The sequence below is a fragment of the Palaemon carinicauda genome, chromosome 4 (assembly GCF_036898095.1).
Source record: "Palaemon carinicauda isolate YSFRI2023 chromosome 4, ASM3689809v2, whole genome shotgun sequence".
NCBI classification, from domain to species: domain Eukaryota; kingdom Metazoa; phylum Arthropoda; class Malacostraca; order Decapoda; family Palaemonidae; genus Palaemon; species Palaemon carinicauda.
This window is the reverse complement of record NC_090728.1, coordinates 33,831,982-33,851,440: the sequence shown is the minus strand read 5'-3', so window position 1 is coordinate 33,851,440 and position 19,459 is coordinate 33,831,982. Positions and strand designations below refer to the sequence as shown.

General features: G+C 45.1%; 1 protein-coding gene across 1 annotated transcript in view; it reads right to left on the bottom strand.

The window, feature by feature from the left end:
* Positions 1 to 19,459, bottom strand: part of LOC137639887 (GDP-L-fucose synthase-like) — a 73,643-nt gene that overhangs the window by 39,166 nt on the left and 15,018 nt on the right. Inside the window, exon 2 of the mRNA XM_068372150.1 lies at positions 14,825 to 14,968. Coding sequence (XP_068228251.1) covers positions 14,825 to 14,961 — 137 coding nt within the window. The 5' untranslated portion in view covers positions 14,962 to 14,968. The remainder of the gene's footprint in view (positions 1 to 14,824; positions 14,969 to 19,459) is intronic.

Here is a 19,459-nt window from a genome sequence, read left to right as displayed (position 1 = left end):
AATCTACGGTCGGGATACGCCAGCGATCGCTATCCAGGTGGGGGTGTACACAACAGCGCCATCTGTGAGTAGGTACTCAAGTACTTCTTGTCAACAAGAACTCAATTTTCTCCTCGGTCCACTGGTTCTCTATGGGGAGGAAGGGCGGGTTCTTTAATTCATGATCATCGGGTAAGTATATTCAAAAATTTATTTTACTAATGAAAATAACATTTTTCAATATTAATCTTACCCGATGATCATGTAGCTGATTCACACCCAGGGTGGTGGGTGGAGACCAGCATACATGTTAACAAAGAAGCTAAGTATCCCGTATTTCATTTTATCAGTTATTCAAAATAACAAACATAAAATAAATAAGTACCTGGTAAGGAAGTCGACTTGAACTATTACTCTGCCTTTTTTTAAGTACGTCTTCCTTACTGAGCCTAGCGGTCCTCTTAGGATGCTGAACGACTCCTAGGTGCTGAAGTATAAAGGGCTGCAACCCATACTAAAGGACCTCATCACAACCTCTAACCTAGGCGCTTCTCAAGAAAGAATTTGACCACCCGCCAAATCAACCAGGATGCGGAAGGCTTCTTAGCCGACCGTACAACCAAAAGAACAACAATAAAAAGTATTCAAGAGAAAGGTTAAAAAGGTTATGGGATTATGGGAATGTAGTGGCTGAGCCCTCACCTACTACTGCACTCGCTGCTACGAATGGTCCCAGGGTGTAGCAGTTCTCGTAAAGAGACTGGACATCTTTGAGATAGAATGATGCGAACACTGACTTGCTTCTCCAATAGGTTGCATCCATAACACTCTGCAGAGAACGGTTCTGTTTGAAGGCCACTGAAGTAGCAACAGCTCTCACTTCATGTGTCCTTACCTTCAGCAAAGCAAGGTCTTCTTCCTTCAGATGAGAATGTGCTTCTCTAATCAGAAGCCTGATGTAGTAAGAAACTGCGTTCTTAGACATTGGTAGAGAAGGCTTCTTGATAGCACACCATAAAGCTTCTGATTGTCCTCGTAATGGCTTTGACCTTCTTAAATAGTACCTAAGAGCTCTAACTGGGCAAAGTACTCTCTCTAGTTCGTTCCCCACCAAGTTGGACAGGCTTGGGATCTCGAACGACTTAGGCCAAGGACGGGAAGGAAGCTCGTTTTTAGCCAAAAAACCGAGCTGCAAGGAACATGTAGCCGTTTCAGATGTGAAACCTATGTTCCTGCTGAAGGCGTGGATCTCACTTACTCTTTTAGCTGTTGCTAAGCACACGAGGAAAAGAGTTTTTAATGTGAGGTCCTTAAAAGAGGCTGATTGGAGCGGTTCAAATCTTGATGACATTAGGAACCTTAAAACCACGTCTAGATTCCAGCCTGGAGTGGACAACCGACGTTCCTTTGAGGTCTCAAAAGACCTAAGGAGGTCCTGTAGATCTTTGTTGGTGGAAAGATCCAAGCCTCTGTGGCAGAATACCGCTGCCAACATACTTCTGTAACCCTTGATCGTAGGAGCTGATAGGGATCTTACGTTCCTTAGATGTAACAGGAAGTCAGCAATCTGGGTTACAGTGGTACTGGTTGAGGAAACTGCATTGGCCTTGCACCAGCTTCGGAAGACTTCCCATTTAGACTGATAGACTCTGAGAGTGGATGTCCTCCTTGCTCTGGCAATCGCTCTGGCTGCCTCCTTCGAAAAGCCTCTAGCTCTTGAGAGTCTTTCGATAGTCTGAAGGCAGTCAGACGAAGAGCGTGGAGGTTTGGGTGTACCTTCTTTACGTGAGGTTGACGCAGAAGGTCCACTCTTAGAGGAAGAGTCCTGGGAACGTCGACTAGCTATTGCAGTACCTCGGTGAACCATTCTCTCGCGGGCCAGAGGGGAGCAACCAACGTCAGCCGTGTCCCTTTGCGAGAGGAGAACTTCTGAAGTACCCTGTTGACAATTTTGAACGGCGGGAACGCATACAGGTCGAGATGGGACCAATCCAGCAGAAAGGCATCCACGTGAACTGCTGCTGGGTCTGGAATCGGAGAACAATACATCGGGAGCCTCTTGGTCATCGAGGTAGCGAATAGATCTATGGTTGGCTGACCCCACAGGGCCCATAGTCTGCTGCAAACATTCTTGTGAAGGGTCCACTCTGTGGGGATGACCTGACCCTTCCGGCTGAGGCGATCTGCCATGACATTCATATCGCCCTGAATGAACCTTGTTACCAGCGTAAGCTTTCGATCTCTTGACCAAATGAGGAGGTCCCTTGCGATCTCGAACAACTTCCTCGAATGAGTCCCTCCCTGCTTGGAGATGTAAGCCAAGGCTGTGGTGTTGTCGGAGTTCACCTCCACCACCTTGTTTAGCTGGAGGGACTTGAAGTTTATCAAGGCCAGATGAACCGCCAACAACTCCTTGCAATTGATGTGAAGTGTCCTTTGCTCCTGATTCCATGTGCCCGAGCATTCCTGTCCGTCCAGTGTCGCACCCCAGCCCGTGTCCGATGCGTCCGAGAAGAGACGGTGGTCGGGGGTCTGAACAGCCAATGGTAGACCTTCCTTGAGAAGAATGCTGTTCTTCCACCACGTTAGAGTAGACCTCATCTCTTCGGAAACAGGAACTGAGACCGTCTCTAGCGTCATGTCCTTTATCCAGTGAGCAGCTAGATGATACTGAAGGGGGCGGAGGTGGAGTCTCCCTAACTCGATGAACAGGGCCAGCGATGACAGTGTCCCTGTTAGACTCATCCACTGCCTGACTGAGCATCGGTTCCTTCTCAGCATGCTCTGGATGCATTCTAGGGCTTGATTGATCCTTGGGGCCGACGGAAAAGCCCGAAAAGCTCGACTCTGAATCTCCATACCCAGGTAGACAATGGTCTGGGATGGGACGAGCTGGGACTTCTCTATATTGACCAGGAGGCCCAGTTCCTTGGTCAGATCCATAGTCCATCTGAGATTCTCCAGACAGTGACGACTTGTTGGAGCTCTTAAAAGCCAGTCGTCTAAATAGAGGGAGGCTCTGATGTCTGCCAAGTGAAGGAATTTCGCAATATTCCTCATCAGTCTGGTAAACACAAGAGGTGCCGTGCTTAGGCCAAAGCACAGGGCTTGGAACTGGTACACAACCTTTCCAAAGACGAACCTTAGGAAAGGTTGGGAGTCTGGATGGATGGGGACGTGAAAGTACGCGTCTTTCAGGTCTAACGAGACCATCCAGTCCTCCTGCCTGACCGCTGCTAGGACCGACTTCGTCGTCTCCATCGTGAACGTCTGCTTGGTGACAAAAGCATTGAGAGCACTGACGTCCAGCACCGGTCTCCAACCTCCTGTCTTCTTGGCTACCAGGAAGAGACGGTTGTAAAAGCCCGGGGATTGATGATCCCGGACTATGACCACCGCTTCCTTTTGTAGCAAGAGCGACACCTCTTGTTGCAACGCTAGCCTCTTGTCCTTCTCCTTGTAGTTGGGAGAGAGGTTGATGGGAGACGTAGCTAGAGGGGGACTGCGGCAGAACGGAATTCTGTATCCCTCCCTTAGCCACTTCACAGACTGAGTGTCTGCACCTCTGCTCTCCCAAGCTTGCCAGAAGGTCTTGAGTCTGGCTCCTACTGCTGTCTGGAGAGGAAGGCAGTCAGAACTTGCCTTTTGCGGACTTGGAACCCTTCTTGGACTTGCCACGGTGACTGTCTGCACGGGTACCTCCTCTGCTGGAGGCTCTGCCACGAAAGGGCGGGATGAACCTAGATGCAGGTGTGTCAACTGCTGCAGGGCGGAAGGGTCTAGGCACGGAAGGTAAGGTTTTAGCCTTACGTGCAGAAGATGCCATAAGATCATGAGTATCCTTCTGGATAAACGAGGCAGCCATCCCCTTAATCAGCTCCTCCGGAAACAGACACTTGGAGAGAGGAGCAAACAACAACTCTGACTTCTGGCAAGGAGTGATACCAGCCGATAAGAAGGAGCAAAGATGTTCTCTCTTCTTAAGGACTCCTGACACATACGAAGCCGCAAGTTCACCAGACCCATCCCGAATTGCTTTGTCCATGCTAGACATGATCAGCATGGCCGAGTCCTTATCTGAAGGGGAAGTCTTCCTGCTTAAGGCTCCCAAACACCAATCGAGGAAGTTGAATATCTCGAAGGCACGAAAGACTCCCTTCAGCAGATGATCTAAATCGGAAAAGGACCAGCAGATCTTCGAACGTCTCATAGCCAACCTGCGGGGAGAGTCAACCAGACTTGAGAAGTCGCCCTGGGCAGAGGCAGGAACTCCCAAGCCGGGTTCCTCTCCCGTGGCATACCAGACGCTCGACTTAGAAGCAAGCTTGGTAGGCGGAAAGACGAAAGAAGTCTTTCCCAGTTGCTTCTTGGAATGCAACCACTCTCCCATAACCCTCAAAGCTCTCTTAGATGATCTGGCAAGAACAAGCTTGGTGAAGGCAGGCGCAGCAGACTGCATGCCCAGAGCAAACTCGGAGGGAGGAGAACGAGGGGTTGCAGACACAAACTGCTCAGGATACAAGTCCCTGAACAAGGCAAGGACTTTACGAAAGTCTAAGGAGGGAGGCGTAGACTTGGGCCCTTCAAAATCAGAGTGAGGTTCATCCAGATGTGCAGCTTCGTCATCCGATACACCATCATCCGAAAGCTGAGTTGTAAGTGGCAAAGGTAGAGCAGAAAGCTGAACGGCTGAATCCGGCAGTACGGGTGCATGCGTACCTGCGGAACCAACATCATGCCGCTGCTGGTCGGTCTGCGAGCTGGCAACAACAAAAGCAGAGGGCTGGTGTGTGGGAGGGGCTGCGGTGGGTTGAGGAGCATGCGGTATGGTATGCAGAGCATGCTGTAAGGTATGCGGCTCATGCTGCATGGTATGCGGAGCATGCTGTAAGGTATGCAGAGCATGCTGCATGGGCTGAGGAGAATGCCGCATAGTGCTGGAACCCGGCAACTCCTGATGCGGTAGCTCACGCATGTTAGCAGATGGTGCAGCAAGAACATGCGTCTGGCAGGGAGGACTGCGCATCGGTGGTGGAGCTCTCACAGGTGGAGTGTGGGAGCAGGCAGCCGCAGTATCTGCTGAGCGCACAACCTCGGCGGGTTGTAGGTTAACAGGAGCAGTGTTAACCTTTTCAGCATGATACTCCTGCATGAATGCCGCAAGCTGAGACTGCATAGTCTGCAGCATGGACCACTTAGGGTCTACTGTGGTTGGAGCAACAACAGACGGAGCAGTAGCCTGTTGAGGGACCACTCTACCTCTCTTGGGAGGTGTGCAGTCATCAGATGACTGCGGCGAGTCCGAACTGACCCAGTGGCTACACCTGGGCCGTTGGACTCGCTCGGAAGGGACCTTACGTTTGAGCGGTCGTGAGACCTTGGTCCACCGTTTCCTCCTGGAAACTTCTTCCACAGACGAGGAATGTAAGGGCTCATTCGTCTGTATGTGGCTGGGACGATCCTTAACAGATACGTCCGCAACCACTGAGGATACATCCGTGCGCCGATCAAGGCCTGCCGAACCCTTTGGTCCTTCGACATTGCTTCTCCCCTGGGCTTGGGAGCTTGCAAGAGGTCCCGGACTGGGAGGACGACTGGCACGCACAGATGTACCCTCATGCGCAACACTGACACTGACACTTTGCACATCACTAGCACTAACACTTCCCACTGCACTCTTCGCTTTCAGCTCTCTGACATCTGCCAAGAGCTGATTACGGTCATTAGCCAATGACTCCACTTTGTCACCGAGAGCCTGAATGGCACGCAACATATCCGCCATTGCAGGCTGAGCACTCGTAGCAGGTTCGGGAGTCACCACCACAGGGGAAGGAAAAGGTTGAGGGGCATGGGGAGAGGAAAAATCCACAGAGCGAGAAGAACTCCTCCTATTTCTCTCCTTCTCTAACCTACGTGCATATCTAAGGAATTCGTTAAAATCGAATTCCGAAAGCCCAGCACATTCCTCACATCGATCTTCCAATTGACAGGATTTACCCCTACAATTGGAACATACGGTGTGAGGATCTATAGAGGCCTTCGGAAGACGCCTAGCACAAGTCCTAACGCTACACTGCCTGTACTTAGGTACTTGAGACTGGTCAGACATCTTGAATTTAGAAGTAGTCAAGGGGGGATTCCAAAATCTAGCAAAGTTCGTTAACAATTAATCCAAATTAATTCCAAAAGCTTGCTAAGCTAATGATAAAGCTTCCTGAATAGCGAAGGCTAAACTCTAGAGCAAATACATCACCAAATCGTGAACAATAACTCCAGAATCAACAGCGTATCCAAGTAGGTCTTGCCGGCGGCACGACAGAGGAAAAATTGAGTTCTTGTTGACAAGAAGTACTTGAGTACCTACTCACAGATGGCGCTGTTGTGTACACCCCCACCTGGATAGCGATCGCTGGCGTATCCCGACCGTAGATTTCTGTCGGGCAACGGAGTTGACAGCTACATGATCATCGGGTAAGATTAATATTGAAAAATAAATTTTAATATCGAATTATGTTATTTTCATTAGTAAAATAAATTTTTGAATATACTTACCCGATAATCATGTAGCTGTCAACTCCGTTGCCCGACAGAATTCTACGGAAGGGATACGCCAGCGATCGCTATACAAGAGGGGGGTGTACTCACAAGCGCCACCTGTGGCCAGGTACTGCAGTACTTCTTGTTGACACCACCTCAATTTTTCCTCGGTCCACTGGTTCTATGGGGAGGAAGGGTGGGTCAATTAAATCATGATTATCGGGTAAGTATATTCAAAAATTTATTTTACTAATGAAAATAACATTTTTCAATATTAATCTTACCCGATAATCATGTAGCTGATTCACACCCAGGGAGGTGGGTGAAAACCAGTGTACATGTATATCAAGAAGCTAAGTATCCCGTATTTCATATTATCAGTTATTCAAAATAACAATGAAATTATAAGTACCTGGTAAGGAAGTCGACTTGAGCCATTACTCTGCCTTAAATAAGTTCGTCTTCCTTACTGAGCGCAGCGTTCCTCTTAGGAGGCTGAACAACTCTAAGGTGCTGAAGTATCAAGGGCTGCAACCCATACTAAAGGACCTCATCACAACCTTTAACCTCGGCGCTTCTCAAGAAAGAATTGACCACCCGCCAAATCAACAAGGATGTGGAAGGCTTCTTAGCCGACCGCACAACCATAAAAAGTATTCAAGAGAAAGGTTAAAAGGTTATGGGATTATGGGAATGTAGTGGCTGAGCCCCCGCCTACTACTGCATTCGTTGCTACGAATGGTCCCAGGGTGTAGCAGTACTCGTAAAGAGACTGGACATCTTTGAGATAGAATGATGCGAACACTGACTTGCTTCTCCAATAGGTTGCATCCATAACACTCTGCAGAGAACGGTTCTGTTTGAAGGCCACTGAAGTAGCCACAGCTCTCACTTCATGTGTCCTTACCTTCAGCAAAGCAAGGTCTTCTTCCTTCAGATGAGAATGTGCTTCCCTAATCAGAAGCCTGAATAGTAAGAAACTGAGTTCTTAGACCTTGGAAAAGAAGGCTTCTTGATAGCACACCATAAGGCTTCTGATTGTCCTCGTAAAGGTTAAGACCTTTTAGATAGTACCTAAGAGCTCTAACTGGGCAAAGTACTCTCTCCAGTTCATTCCCCACCAAGTTGGACAGGCTTGGGATCTCGAACGACTTAGGCCAAGGACGTGAAGGAAGCGCGTTTAGCAAAAACCGAGCTGCAAGGAACATGTAGCCGTTTCAGATGTGAAAACAATGATCCTGCTGAAGGCGTGGATCTCACTTACTCTTTTAGCTGTTGTCAAGCACACGAGGAAAAGAGTTTTTAATGTGAGGTCCTAAAAAGAGGCTGATTGGAGAGGTTCAAATCTTGATGACATAAGGAACCTTAGGACCACGTCTAGATTCCAGCCTGGAGTGGACAACCGACGTTCCTTTGAGGTCTCAAAAGACCTAGGGAGGTCCTGTAGATCTTTGTTGGTGGAAAGATCCAAGCCTCTGTGGCGGAAAACCGCTGCCAACATACTTCTGTAACCCTTGATCGTAGGAGCTGAAAGGGATCTTACTTTCCTTAGATGTAACAGGAAGTCAGCAATCTGGGTTACAGTGGTACTGGTTGAGGAAACTGCATTGGTCTTGTACCAGCTACGGAAGACTTCCCCTTGAGACTGATAGATTCTGAGAGTGGATGTTCTCCTTGCTCTGGCAATCGCTCTGGCTGCCTCCTTCGAAAAGCCCCTAGCTTTTGAGAGTCTTTCGAAAGTCTGAAGGCAGTCAGATGAAGAGCGTGGAGGTTTGGGTGTACCTTCTTTACGTGAGGTTGACGTAGAAGGTTCACTCCTAGAGGAAGAGTCCTGGGAATGTCGACCAGCCATTGCAGTACCTCTATGAACCATTCTCTCGCGGGCCAGAGCGGAGCCAACCAACGTCAGCCGTGTCCCTTTGCGAGAGGAGAACTTCTGAAGTACCCTGTTGACAATCTTGAACGGCGGGAATGCATACAGGTCGAGATGGGACCAATCCAGCAGAAAAGCATCCATGTGAACTGCTGCTGGGTCTGGAATCGGAGAACAATACAACAGGAGTCTCTAGGTAATCGAGGTAGCGAACAGATCTATGGTTGGCTGACCCCACAGGGCCCAAAGTCTGCTACAAACATTCTTGTGAAGGGTCCACTCTGTGGGGATGACCTGACCCTTCCGGCTGAGGCGATCTGCCATGACATTCATACCGCCCTGAATGAACCTCGTTACCAGCGTGAGCTTTCGATCTTTTGACCAGATGAGGAGGTCCCTTGCGATCTAGAACAACTTCCACGAAAGAGTCCCTCCCTGCTTGGAGATGTAAGCCAGGGCTGTGGTGTTGTCAGAGTCCACCTCCACCACCTTGTTAAGCTGGAGGGACTTGAAGTTTATCAAGGCCAGAAGAACCGCCAACAACTCCTTGCAATTGATGTGAAGTGTCCTTTGCTCCTGATTCCATGTTCCCGAGCATTCCTGTCCGTCCAAAGTCGCACCCCAGCCCGTGTCTGATGCGTCCGAGAGGAGACGGCGGTCGGGTTTCTGAACAGCCAAAGGTAGACTTCCTTGAGAAGAAAGCTGTTCTTACACCACGCGAGAGAAGACCTCCTCTCTTCGGAAACAGGAACTGAGACCGTCTCTAGCGTCATGTCCTTTATCCAGTGAGCAGCTAGATGATACTGAAGGGGGCGGAGGTGGAGTCTCCCTAACACGATGAACAGGGCCAGCGATGAAAGTGTCCCTGTTAGACTCATCCACTACCTGACTGAGCATCGGTTCCTTCTCAGCATGCTCTGGATGCATTCTAGGGCTTGGAAGATCCTTGGGGCCGACGGAAAAGCCCGAAAAGCTCGACTCTGAAGATCCATACCCAGGTAGACAATGGTCTGGGATGGGACGAGCTGGGACTCCTCAAAATTGACCAGGAGGCCCAGTTCCTTGGTCAGATCCATAGTCCATCTGAGAATCTCCAGACAGCGACGACTTGTGGGAGCTCTTAAAAGCCAGTCGTCTGACGGAGCCGGACACAAGATCATGGTACTGCTGCACAGTCTGTGAACTGTCAACCATGGGGAAGCGAGGAAGTACAGTGACAACCCGAAGCTGTCTAGACTGTCTGGGTCGTACAGACAACTCCTTATCGGGTTGCTGAGGTTGCCGCACTGCGTCACAACAAGTCACTTCTGCTGGTTGTTGAACGTCTTCCCAGTGACACACTGACTCCGTAAACAAAAAATCCTCTAACAAGGACTAAGCTTGGACTGCATGTCTTGCAACACAGCTCAAGGTCTATGGGAGCAGGTGTGGTAACAGACGGGGTTAGCGACTGAAGTGGAACCATTACCTTCCCTGGAAGCATGTTATGCTTAAATAAAAGTCCATAGGAGGCTACGCAGCTAAAGGCTCCTCTCCAAATGACAGAGTCCTCAAGGGAATATCAGAAGGAGGGAGAAAAGCACTTTCTCATCTACAGGAACCATATCCGAGAAAAGCTAAGTTCTCTCAGTGAGGGTTTCACTGGTGCAAAAGCAGCAGACTAGAAGGCAACGTTATGAAACTGCTTGACAGTCTAGTGAGTTGGCAGCAACCAAAGATGTGTGACTGAGAAGCATGCGGTAAGGTATGCAGAGCATGCTGTATGCAGAGCATGCTGTATGCAGAGCATGCTGTATGTAGAGCATGCTGTAAGGTAAGCAGAGCATGTTGCATGGCGTGTAACATTTCTCAGAAATTCCATGACCAGTGCTAGATTGAGTAATATCGCATTACTGTCCATTGAAAGTGCACGTGCCGAGGGAATTGATTTAGACTGTTTTGTTGATGAATTTGATAGCCGGCATGATAATCGTAGAATTAAGCTGCACTAAATATACGTACTATAATCTACTTCACCTCAGGAAAGGGAAACTCGCCCTGTTGGCAACACTGCATTACTTCATGCATGCTTGCATGGGGTTTTAATATCAACATAATATTTACATTACATTCATAACTCATGATTCATTTTTGTTTTGAAGATATTTTTGCCATATTTTTGCGATTTTGTTAAAAATATATTGCAAGGAATACATATATATTTTTTTTTTTTTTTTTTTTTTTTTTTTTTTTTTTTTTTTAAGTAATACGAATAACCTCCATTATCATAATGTTTGTGTAGGCATACATGTATATGTTTTACAAATGCAAGTTATGAAAGTAATGAGGTGTTATTATTGTCATTTGTTATTTCAAAGTTGAATGGGAAGAGGCTCAAGTTGAGGAGAAAGTGGCAGATGCATGCGTTGAGGTGGCTGACTCATAGCATGAGGTTCCTGCCTCAAGAGTTGCGCTTGCCTCAAGGGTTGAGGTGGCTGCGCAGAGAGAGGCTCTTGACTCACGAGTTGAGGTTCTTGAGGTGTGAGCTGCGAGAGTTGAGGTAGCGGCTGCGCAGAACGCAGTTCCTGTCTCACGAGTTGAGGTTCTTGAGGTGCTAGCCTCAAGAGTTGAGGCTCTCGCCTTGAGGAAAGTTGAGGTAGCAGCTGCGAGAGCTGAGGTGGCTGCCTCAAGGATGGTAGAGGTTGTCGTACCTCAAGAGGTTGTTGCCTCGAAGATGGTCTAACTGCAAGAAACTCCTGCCTCAAAGGAAGAGGAGGATGTAAGGCATAAGACTCCTGTTCCCATTGTTGAGGTTGCCTTAAGGAAGGTGGAGGTTGCTGCACAACGCTGGTAACTGGCAACTCCCAACGCGGTAGCTCACGCATGGAGGTAGCTTGAGGAACCTCAACTTCGTACGTCTGGCAGACTGGACTGCGGTGAGGAGGAGCGCTCGCAGGAGGAGGTGTATTAACCTTCTCTGCCTGAAACTCCTGCATCAACACCGCAAGCTGAGACTGCATTGTCTGCAGTATAGACCACTAGAGTTTAAGAAAGACAACAACAAACGGAGCTACTGTCCGTTGAGACTGAGGGTCTAAAACAGCTGGTGCGGCAACAGACGGAGCTACTGCCTGTTGCGATACCACCTTGCCTCTCTGGGAGGTGTGCAGTTGTCGTACTGCAGCAAGTCCGAACTGACCCAGGGCTAATGGCTACACCTAGGAGTTGGACTTGTGCGGAAGGGACCGACTTGCACTTAAAAGCTGCAAGATTTGGTCCATGGTTTCTGCGAGAAACCTCTTCCGCAGACGAGGAATAAAAGGGCTCTCTCGTCTTTGTGTGGGTGGGGTGATCACGTCGGCAACGTGTGTAGATACACCCGAAACCACGGAGGGAAAACGTCTGTTCGTCGATCAAGGCCTGCTGAACCCATAAGTCCTTCGACATTACTTCTCCCCTGGGCTTGGGAGCTTGTAAGAGGTCCCAGACTAGGCGAACAACTGGCACGAACAGACGAACCCTCGACCGCAACACTGTAACACTTTGCGCTAATCACTTATCACTTTTGATTTTCTGTTTGCACTTATTTCACTGAACTCGAAACTTTAAGTGGTTTGTACCTGAAACACGCAATTCTATCCTTCCTTAAAAGTTAGTAATTGCGAAAACAGAATTACAATTTAACAGAAAAATCTAATGAAAGATAAATAATTCAGTGGCTGGAAAGAGACTAAACACTAGATCAAATAAACTACGTTTAAAATCTCTCACCGCATAAAGCTTGAGAACAAGAATAAAACTCTAGAAACGTTTACCTTCTTCCCCTAAAGAGACTAGGGAGAAGAGCAAAAACGATAAAAACGTTACTCGCTTGAACGAAACGTTTATCCTCCTCTCTCTCCCTCCGTCTCTATCTCTCTCTCTCTCTCTCTCTTGACTTAGAACCTGAGAGAAGAGCCCAATCATATATATCGTTAAAACATATTATTGTTAAAGGAAAAAAACTGAAAGATTTCCCAAATAAAAAGTTCCTTTATTAGAATTAAAACCATTAAGCTAAGAAAGAATGAACAAAACCCTAGAAACGGTTACTCTTACTGCAACGTGACACCGTGAAAATTCTCTCTCTATCGTAACGATAGAGCGCAAGTTGAACGTTCTGAACGTCAACAACTGCAGAGACAAAACAAAACGTTAGTTCAACTTTGAAAACAGTACGAGACTATCAAAGAAATTCTTTCAAAAACATTAAAATAGCATAATATGTTAACAGGTAAAACCGAAATGACGGGCTCAATGTTAATTAACTTCGGTACCAAGAAAAGACCGCCTACTATTAGGAAAGGTCGAATATAAACAAATATAAAAATTAATTTTAATAAGTTTATAATAAAAGGAAGTTAATCGAAGAGGCCTATAAAAGGCGGAGAGATATAAAATAAATCTATAACTTTTGTTAAGCAAAATTAAGAAAGAGAGTCTATACTCTCTTAGACACCAACACTTCCGTCTAAGGGAAGGGTCGGCCATTTAAAAGTGAAAGAGAGTTCATACTCTCTTCGTAACCATAATTAATCAAATTAATTCCAAAAGCTAGCTAAGCTAATGATAAAACTTCCTGAATAGCGAAAGCTAAACTCTAGAGCAAATACATCACCAAATCGTGAGCAAAAAACTCCAGAATCAACAGCGTATCCATGTAGGTCTAGCCGGAGGCACGACAGAGGAAAAATTGAGGTGGTGTCAACAAGAAGTACTGCAGTACCTGGCCACAGGTGGCGCTTGTGAGTACACCCCCCTCTTGTATAGCGATCGCTGGCGTATCCCTTCCGTAGAATTCTGTCGGGCAACGGAGTTGACAGCTACATGATTATCGGGTAAGATTAATATTGAAAATATTGTCATCCTGATTATACTCACTCACTATAGTTGTTTTGGCTAATTTTTCATGGCCGGATGCCTTTCCTGCCGCCAACCCTCCCCATTTAGCCGGGCTTGGGACCGGCACCAAGTTGAGGCTGGCTTGCCCCCTCAGATAAGATCCAAGAAAGTAGACTGAGGTGGTACGGTCATGTCATGAGAAGAGATGAACAGTATATTGGGAGGAGAGTGATGGAAATGGAGGTACAGGGAACGAGAAAGAGAGGGAGACCAAGGCGAAGGTGGGTGGACTGTATCAAGGATGACCTTCGATTAAAGGGATTAACCAGTGATGAGGTGTGGGACAGAAGTAGATGGAGAAAGATGACCAGAAACATCGACCCCACATGGAAGTGGGAAAAGATGTAGACAAAGAAGATTGAATTTATTGTCACATGACCATAGACCCAAAATGTGAATTTTTTTTTTTTAAATACTTCTACCACACCAATAATTTGAACCTCATAACAACAGAAATAAAGGTAAAACAGTTTACTGTATTTATATTGACCATTAGGCTCCTTGAGGAGGACAGGATATACCAGCCATCTGGATACATGTATGAGACATAGGCTGCCATGAGCGTGAACACTTGAGTGAGCACCTAGAGAGCAGTGAACAGTACAAATACAGATAAACTGGTAAAAGCCATCATTAGGGCATTTTAGTGGTCTGCAAGAAAGAGCTTCCAGTACATGCTGGAGTGATGAGATTACCACACATTCCACAAATCCTGAAGAAACTCCAGGATGTAGATCTAAGTTCTTCCTGCTCCTGAAACATACTCCCCTGAGCTTAGCCAAGGGTGAATACCCAGAAGTTTTAGCAAATAGCAATCTGGATGCAGAGTGCAAAGTGCTAAAAAGCCTCTGGTATTTTCATGGGTGAAGCCAAGAATGACCGAGAAGAATTAACCTCATTGCTCCTCAAAGAATAGACCTGCCTTTAATGAAAAGTCATGATCTACACTCAGCATAATGGGATAATTACAAGCAACCATGCAACTGAAACATATTTATTACCAGTTTGATCATAACCCATGAGTGTCCACCCTTCACTTGCGTTCCTGCTTTGTTTCCTTATTAACACAAAGCCAATACAGTATATCCATTCAAACTAAAAAGTATAGGAAAAAAATATTAAACAGCCTTGGCAAGGCTGCAATAACGCGACTGTGATCATTGCCGCCAAGACAGAAGTGAAGACTCTTTGGCATGAGAGTATGCAGGGCTACTAGTCTGTTTTCACTACCTGTCATTAACTACCATGTTAATGATTTCAACAGCCATTCCAACTTCAGTGAAGATATTTCTCAATTTCATGTGATGAAAAGTTTGTACAGGTGTGGGAAAAATATACATAAAGCAAGTTTGTATTGACACTGCATATAGGGATCTTTGAAAAATACAAATACAATTTGATAACATGTTCATTCAGCTCAGTCTATCTGCAAACTGACATCAGAAAGAAATTATTTTATATCAATTATTAGCTACTTACTCTCAATCATAATTATCTTATACAAAAAGAACTTACTTTAAATCTCCATCCTTTGAGCTAAGAAAGATCCATTTTTCATTTGGGCGATTTTCCTCTTCCGTGACTTTCTTTATGGCTTGGCCAACTAAACCGGAGCCCCCGGTTACAACAATAACCATCTCTTCCTTAGACATTTTTAGCCTGAAACCAACAAAATACTTTGTTAGACAAAAACCATGTAGCAACACAATGTAAAAATACTAAAACCAATGGATTTTTTTCAACAAATCTTCATAATGCATGCATTTTGATATATCTGAAAGATACATAATGACCAACTGTAATAAATAAGAAAAAATAAGTAACTGAATGATGTTGTTTAGTACAGTTTTTTGTCATGGGTTCGTATATCCTTACATAGTTTTTCTGTAAGAAGTATCTGCCATACACGATCAGGATCAGGCCGAGTTCCTTATTTGCTAATGCAGCAGGAACCTGTACTTTTACAAATACACCAGGCCAAATAGCAAGAGTTTGGGGTGGTGCACATACTTCATAAGCCTGTGAGCTCCTTTCCACAAGATTCTGTGTCGTTCTGCTCGTGGAACTGTAATGGAGGCGTTCCAGATCGAGTTTGCTTATCAGGCATATAGCTGTACAGTACATACAGCTATATCATTTGCATCCATGAAGGTAGTACCAGCTAAAGCGTCTATATAGTGGGCTGCAACAACCAAGGCTTCTAGTACAAGTGGCAGATCATCTCTAGAGAGGATTATATTTGTTTATCCAGTCACTTCGATAGGGCTGATACCATCAGCCTAGATAGCTGTCAGGGTTGTCTTCTTCATACGGGCATGTTTGTCTTTACACTGGTGCCTAATGTCACCTTTTGAGCAAGGTGTTTACAGAGCACCTTGAATGAGGGAGAGCCCCAGATCTTAACCCTTCTACTTTTAACTGGTTGGTGTATGGTGTAGGTAGAAGCAAATATGTTTTCAATTCACTTTTGGAGTCTGGCCATGGCACATCTACTGTTATTTGCTTGGTACATGGCTTACATTTTCAGAAGTATTTTTTTTCATCTTCGGGGAGGAATATGCACTCGGATAAAAACTGATCATGGGCTTTACCAGCTGATAGACACTTTCTTTCTGGTGCTGTTGAAAGACTTTGTCTGCTTGGTGTACAAACATGTCAAGTGACTTTTTGTCTCTTCTTGATCCTGCCCATCATAAGGTCAATAGCTTAGGAAATCTCAGGCTTGACTGACACAAGGGTTCCGTCTCTCAAGTCTGTGCTATACCTTTGCTGAACTCTTTTGAAATGGCTAGGATCAATCTGATATGGCCACAGTAATAATATACAGTTCTCAAGTGAAGGTATCATTACCTCATTTTCTCCAGGTCTGTTGCTGTGATACCTTTATGTACCATCGGCTCATAGTAGATTGTCTTCAATAAAGGATGTACGGCATTGAAACATATCTTATGGCTCTCGTCATCTCCTAGTTTTATATCTAGGAAGTCCACAAACCTTGATGATGGGATTTATGTTATAATGCAAATAAATTGTTTGCCAAATAATCCTGAGTGGAGGGCTATTCTTCACAATTGTATTTCTAGAGATAACTGTAACGTAATTCGCTATCTAGCTTATCATAAGTTCTCTTTGCCTGTTGTGTGGCAGATACTGTAATCCAGTCATGTAAAAAAATCCCCATGTTACAGTTTGCTTTTGTCCTCTTTCTATACCTTGTATAATGTCTGGGGTAGAGCTCAAATTGTTTTTTTTTCACCAAGAACATAAAAGATATTATTCTTCCATGCCTCAAAGCTGGTGGACTCCTGGACCATCAAGAACCACTGTCTGGGAGCTTTACTGTTAGTCATGATGAGTTGTCACTTCCACTACTGTGTGTAGGCTGCCCAAAATGTCAATTAATCTACTCTTGGATCATTTATATCAATGCCACCAATCCAATAAGATGAAAAACAAGTTGTATTGTCTTTAACCACTTTATTAATAGACAGTCTTTACCATCCAAGATTATAAGAAAAACAGCCAGAACCTGGCATTTGCTAATGCACGAATAACATGAGGAAAATGTGCATTAAAAAAATATGTGGAATAGCTATAATGCACGGTGTTATTTAACACAACATATCACTTTAGAATTAATGGTAGACATACTGTACCTGATCAATTCTGAAAATCAACACAAGTCAAACTTTCCAACATAGTTACAGTCAATACTGTATTATCTGTCTCAGAAAAAAAAGTACTGTATGCCCATCCTGAATCAGCTGCTCACAACTGGAAAGCCAGGAACACCAGGGAAGTAAATATTGTATTGTACGATATTGCGAAAGTGAATTTTAATACTCTTACTTTTATGGTAACGAAGCTCTAGTTACAAATAATTTTGTTATGAGACTCCCAGGTAAGGGATTATGTGTAGAAATCTTCGGAAATGAAAAATAAGATTAGAGGCCACGGGCTGGCTCCGGCATAAAAACTAGGAATTTCCACTCCACTTTCAATATTGTATTTCTGGCCATTTTTCTCAGTCGTTGCTCATGCTAGATTTCTATAAAAGATGATAGGTTCTAACCTCTGGTGCCCCACCATAACCCTTGCATAGCCTAACTATGACAATGTTGCTACCAAGAGTGTTAACTGGCAACTACCCAGTTTCCTCTACTAGGACTCCACTTACCATGCAGGCTTCTGCACATGTTTAGTTTTATAAAACGAAATCATGGAAATACGTTGAAGTCTAAGGTGTCCCCACTAGAGTAAGGTCCACTGTTCTACAAATTACCCAAAAATATCATTCTATACTGTAATTTATGAAATTGTTCATATCAAAATTGGTGAAAAATGGTTTTAATATAGCTTTTGACACAAGTTTGGTAAATTTTACAATCAATTCCTTTGAATAAAACATGATATTTTAATTATAAAATAAATTTTTGAATATACTTACCCGGTGAATATATAATAGCTGCAACTCTGTTGCTCGACAGACACATACAGTAAAAACTCGCCAGCGATCGCTATACAGGTTGCGGGTGTGCCCACCAGCGCCAACTGTCGGCCAGATACCACTCTCGATGTAAACAAAGACTCAATTTCTTCTCATCCCACTGCGTCTCTATTGGGGAGGAAGGGAGGGTCGTTTAATTTATATAATCACCGGGTAAGTATATTCAAAAATTTATTTTATAATTAAAATATCATTTTTAAATATTTAACTTAGCCGGTGAATATATAATAGCTGATTCACACCCAAGGAGGTGGGTAGAGACCAGTTCAATATGTTTACATCATATAAGCTAAGAGTTTTTTATTTCATTTTGACAGTTATATCATAACAAAACCAAAATAAATAGGTACCTGGTAAGGAAGTCGACTTAGACGATTACTCTGCCTTGTAAGTACGTCTTCCTTACGGAGCCCAGCGATCCTCTTAGGATGCTGACAGACCCCCAGGAGCTGAAGTATCAAGGGCTGCAACCCATACAACAGGACCTCATCAAACCCCTAATCTGGGCGCTCTCAAGAAATGACTTTGACCACCCGCCAAATCAACCAGGATGCGAAAGGCTTCTTAGCCTTCCGGACAACCCATAAAAACAACATTAAAACATTTCAAGAGACAGATTAAAAGGATATGGAATTAGGGAATTGTAGTGGTTGAGCCCTCACCCACTACTGCACTCGCTGCTACGAATGGTCCCAGTGTGTAGCAGTTCTCGTAAAGAGACTGGACATCTTTCAAGTAAAATGACGCGAACATATTTTACGCGAACACTGACTTGCTTCTCCAATAGGTTGCGTCCATGATACTTTGCAGAGATCTATTTTGCTTAAAGGCCACGGAAGTTGCTACAGCTCTAACCTCGTGCGTCTTAACCTTAAGCAAAGATCGGTCTTCCTCACTCAAGTGTGAATGAGCTTCTCGTATTAACAATCTGATAAAATATGACAAAGCATTCTTTGACATAGGCAAGGATGGTTTCTTAACCGAACACCATAACGCTTCAGATTGGCCTCGTAAAGGTTTAGTACGAGCTAAGTAGAACTTAAGAGCTCTAACAGGGCATAAGACTCTTTCTAGTTCATTGCCTACGATCTCCGATAAGCTGGGAATATCGAAAGATTTAGGCCAAGGACGAGAAGGTAGCTCATTTTTGGCTAGAAAACCAAGTTGCAGAGAACAAGTAGCTTTTTCTGACGAAAATCCGATGTTCTTGCTGAAGGCATGAAGCTCACTGACTCTTTTAGCCGAGGCTAAGCATACCAGGAAAAGAGTCTTAAGAGTGAGATCTTTCAGGGAGGCTGACTGTAAAGGCTCAAACCTGTCTGAAATGAGGAATCTTTGGACCACGTCTAAATTCCACCCAGGAGTAGCCAAACGACGCTCCTTAGTGGTCTCGAAAGACTTAAGGAGGTCTTGCAGATCTTTATTGTTGGAAAGATCTAAGCCTCTATGCCGGAAGACCGAGGCCAACATGCTTCTGTAGCCCTTGATAGTGGGAGCTGAAAGGGACCGTCCTTTTCTCAGGTATAAGAGAAAATCAGCTATTTGGGCTACAGAGGTACTGGTCGAGGATACGGAAACTGACCTGCACCAGTCTCGGAAGACTTCCCACTTCGATTGGTAGACTCTAATGGTAGACGCTCTCC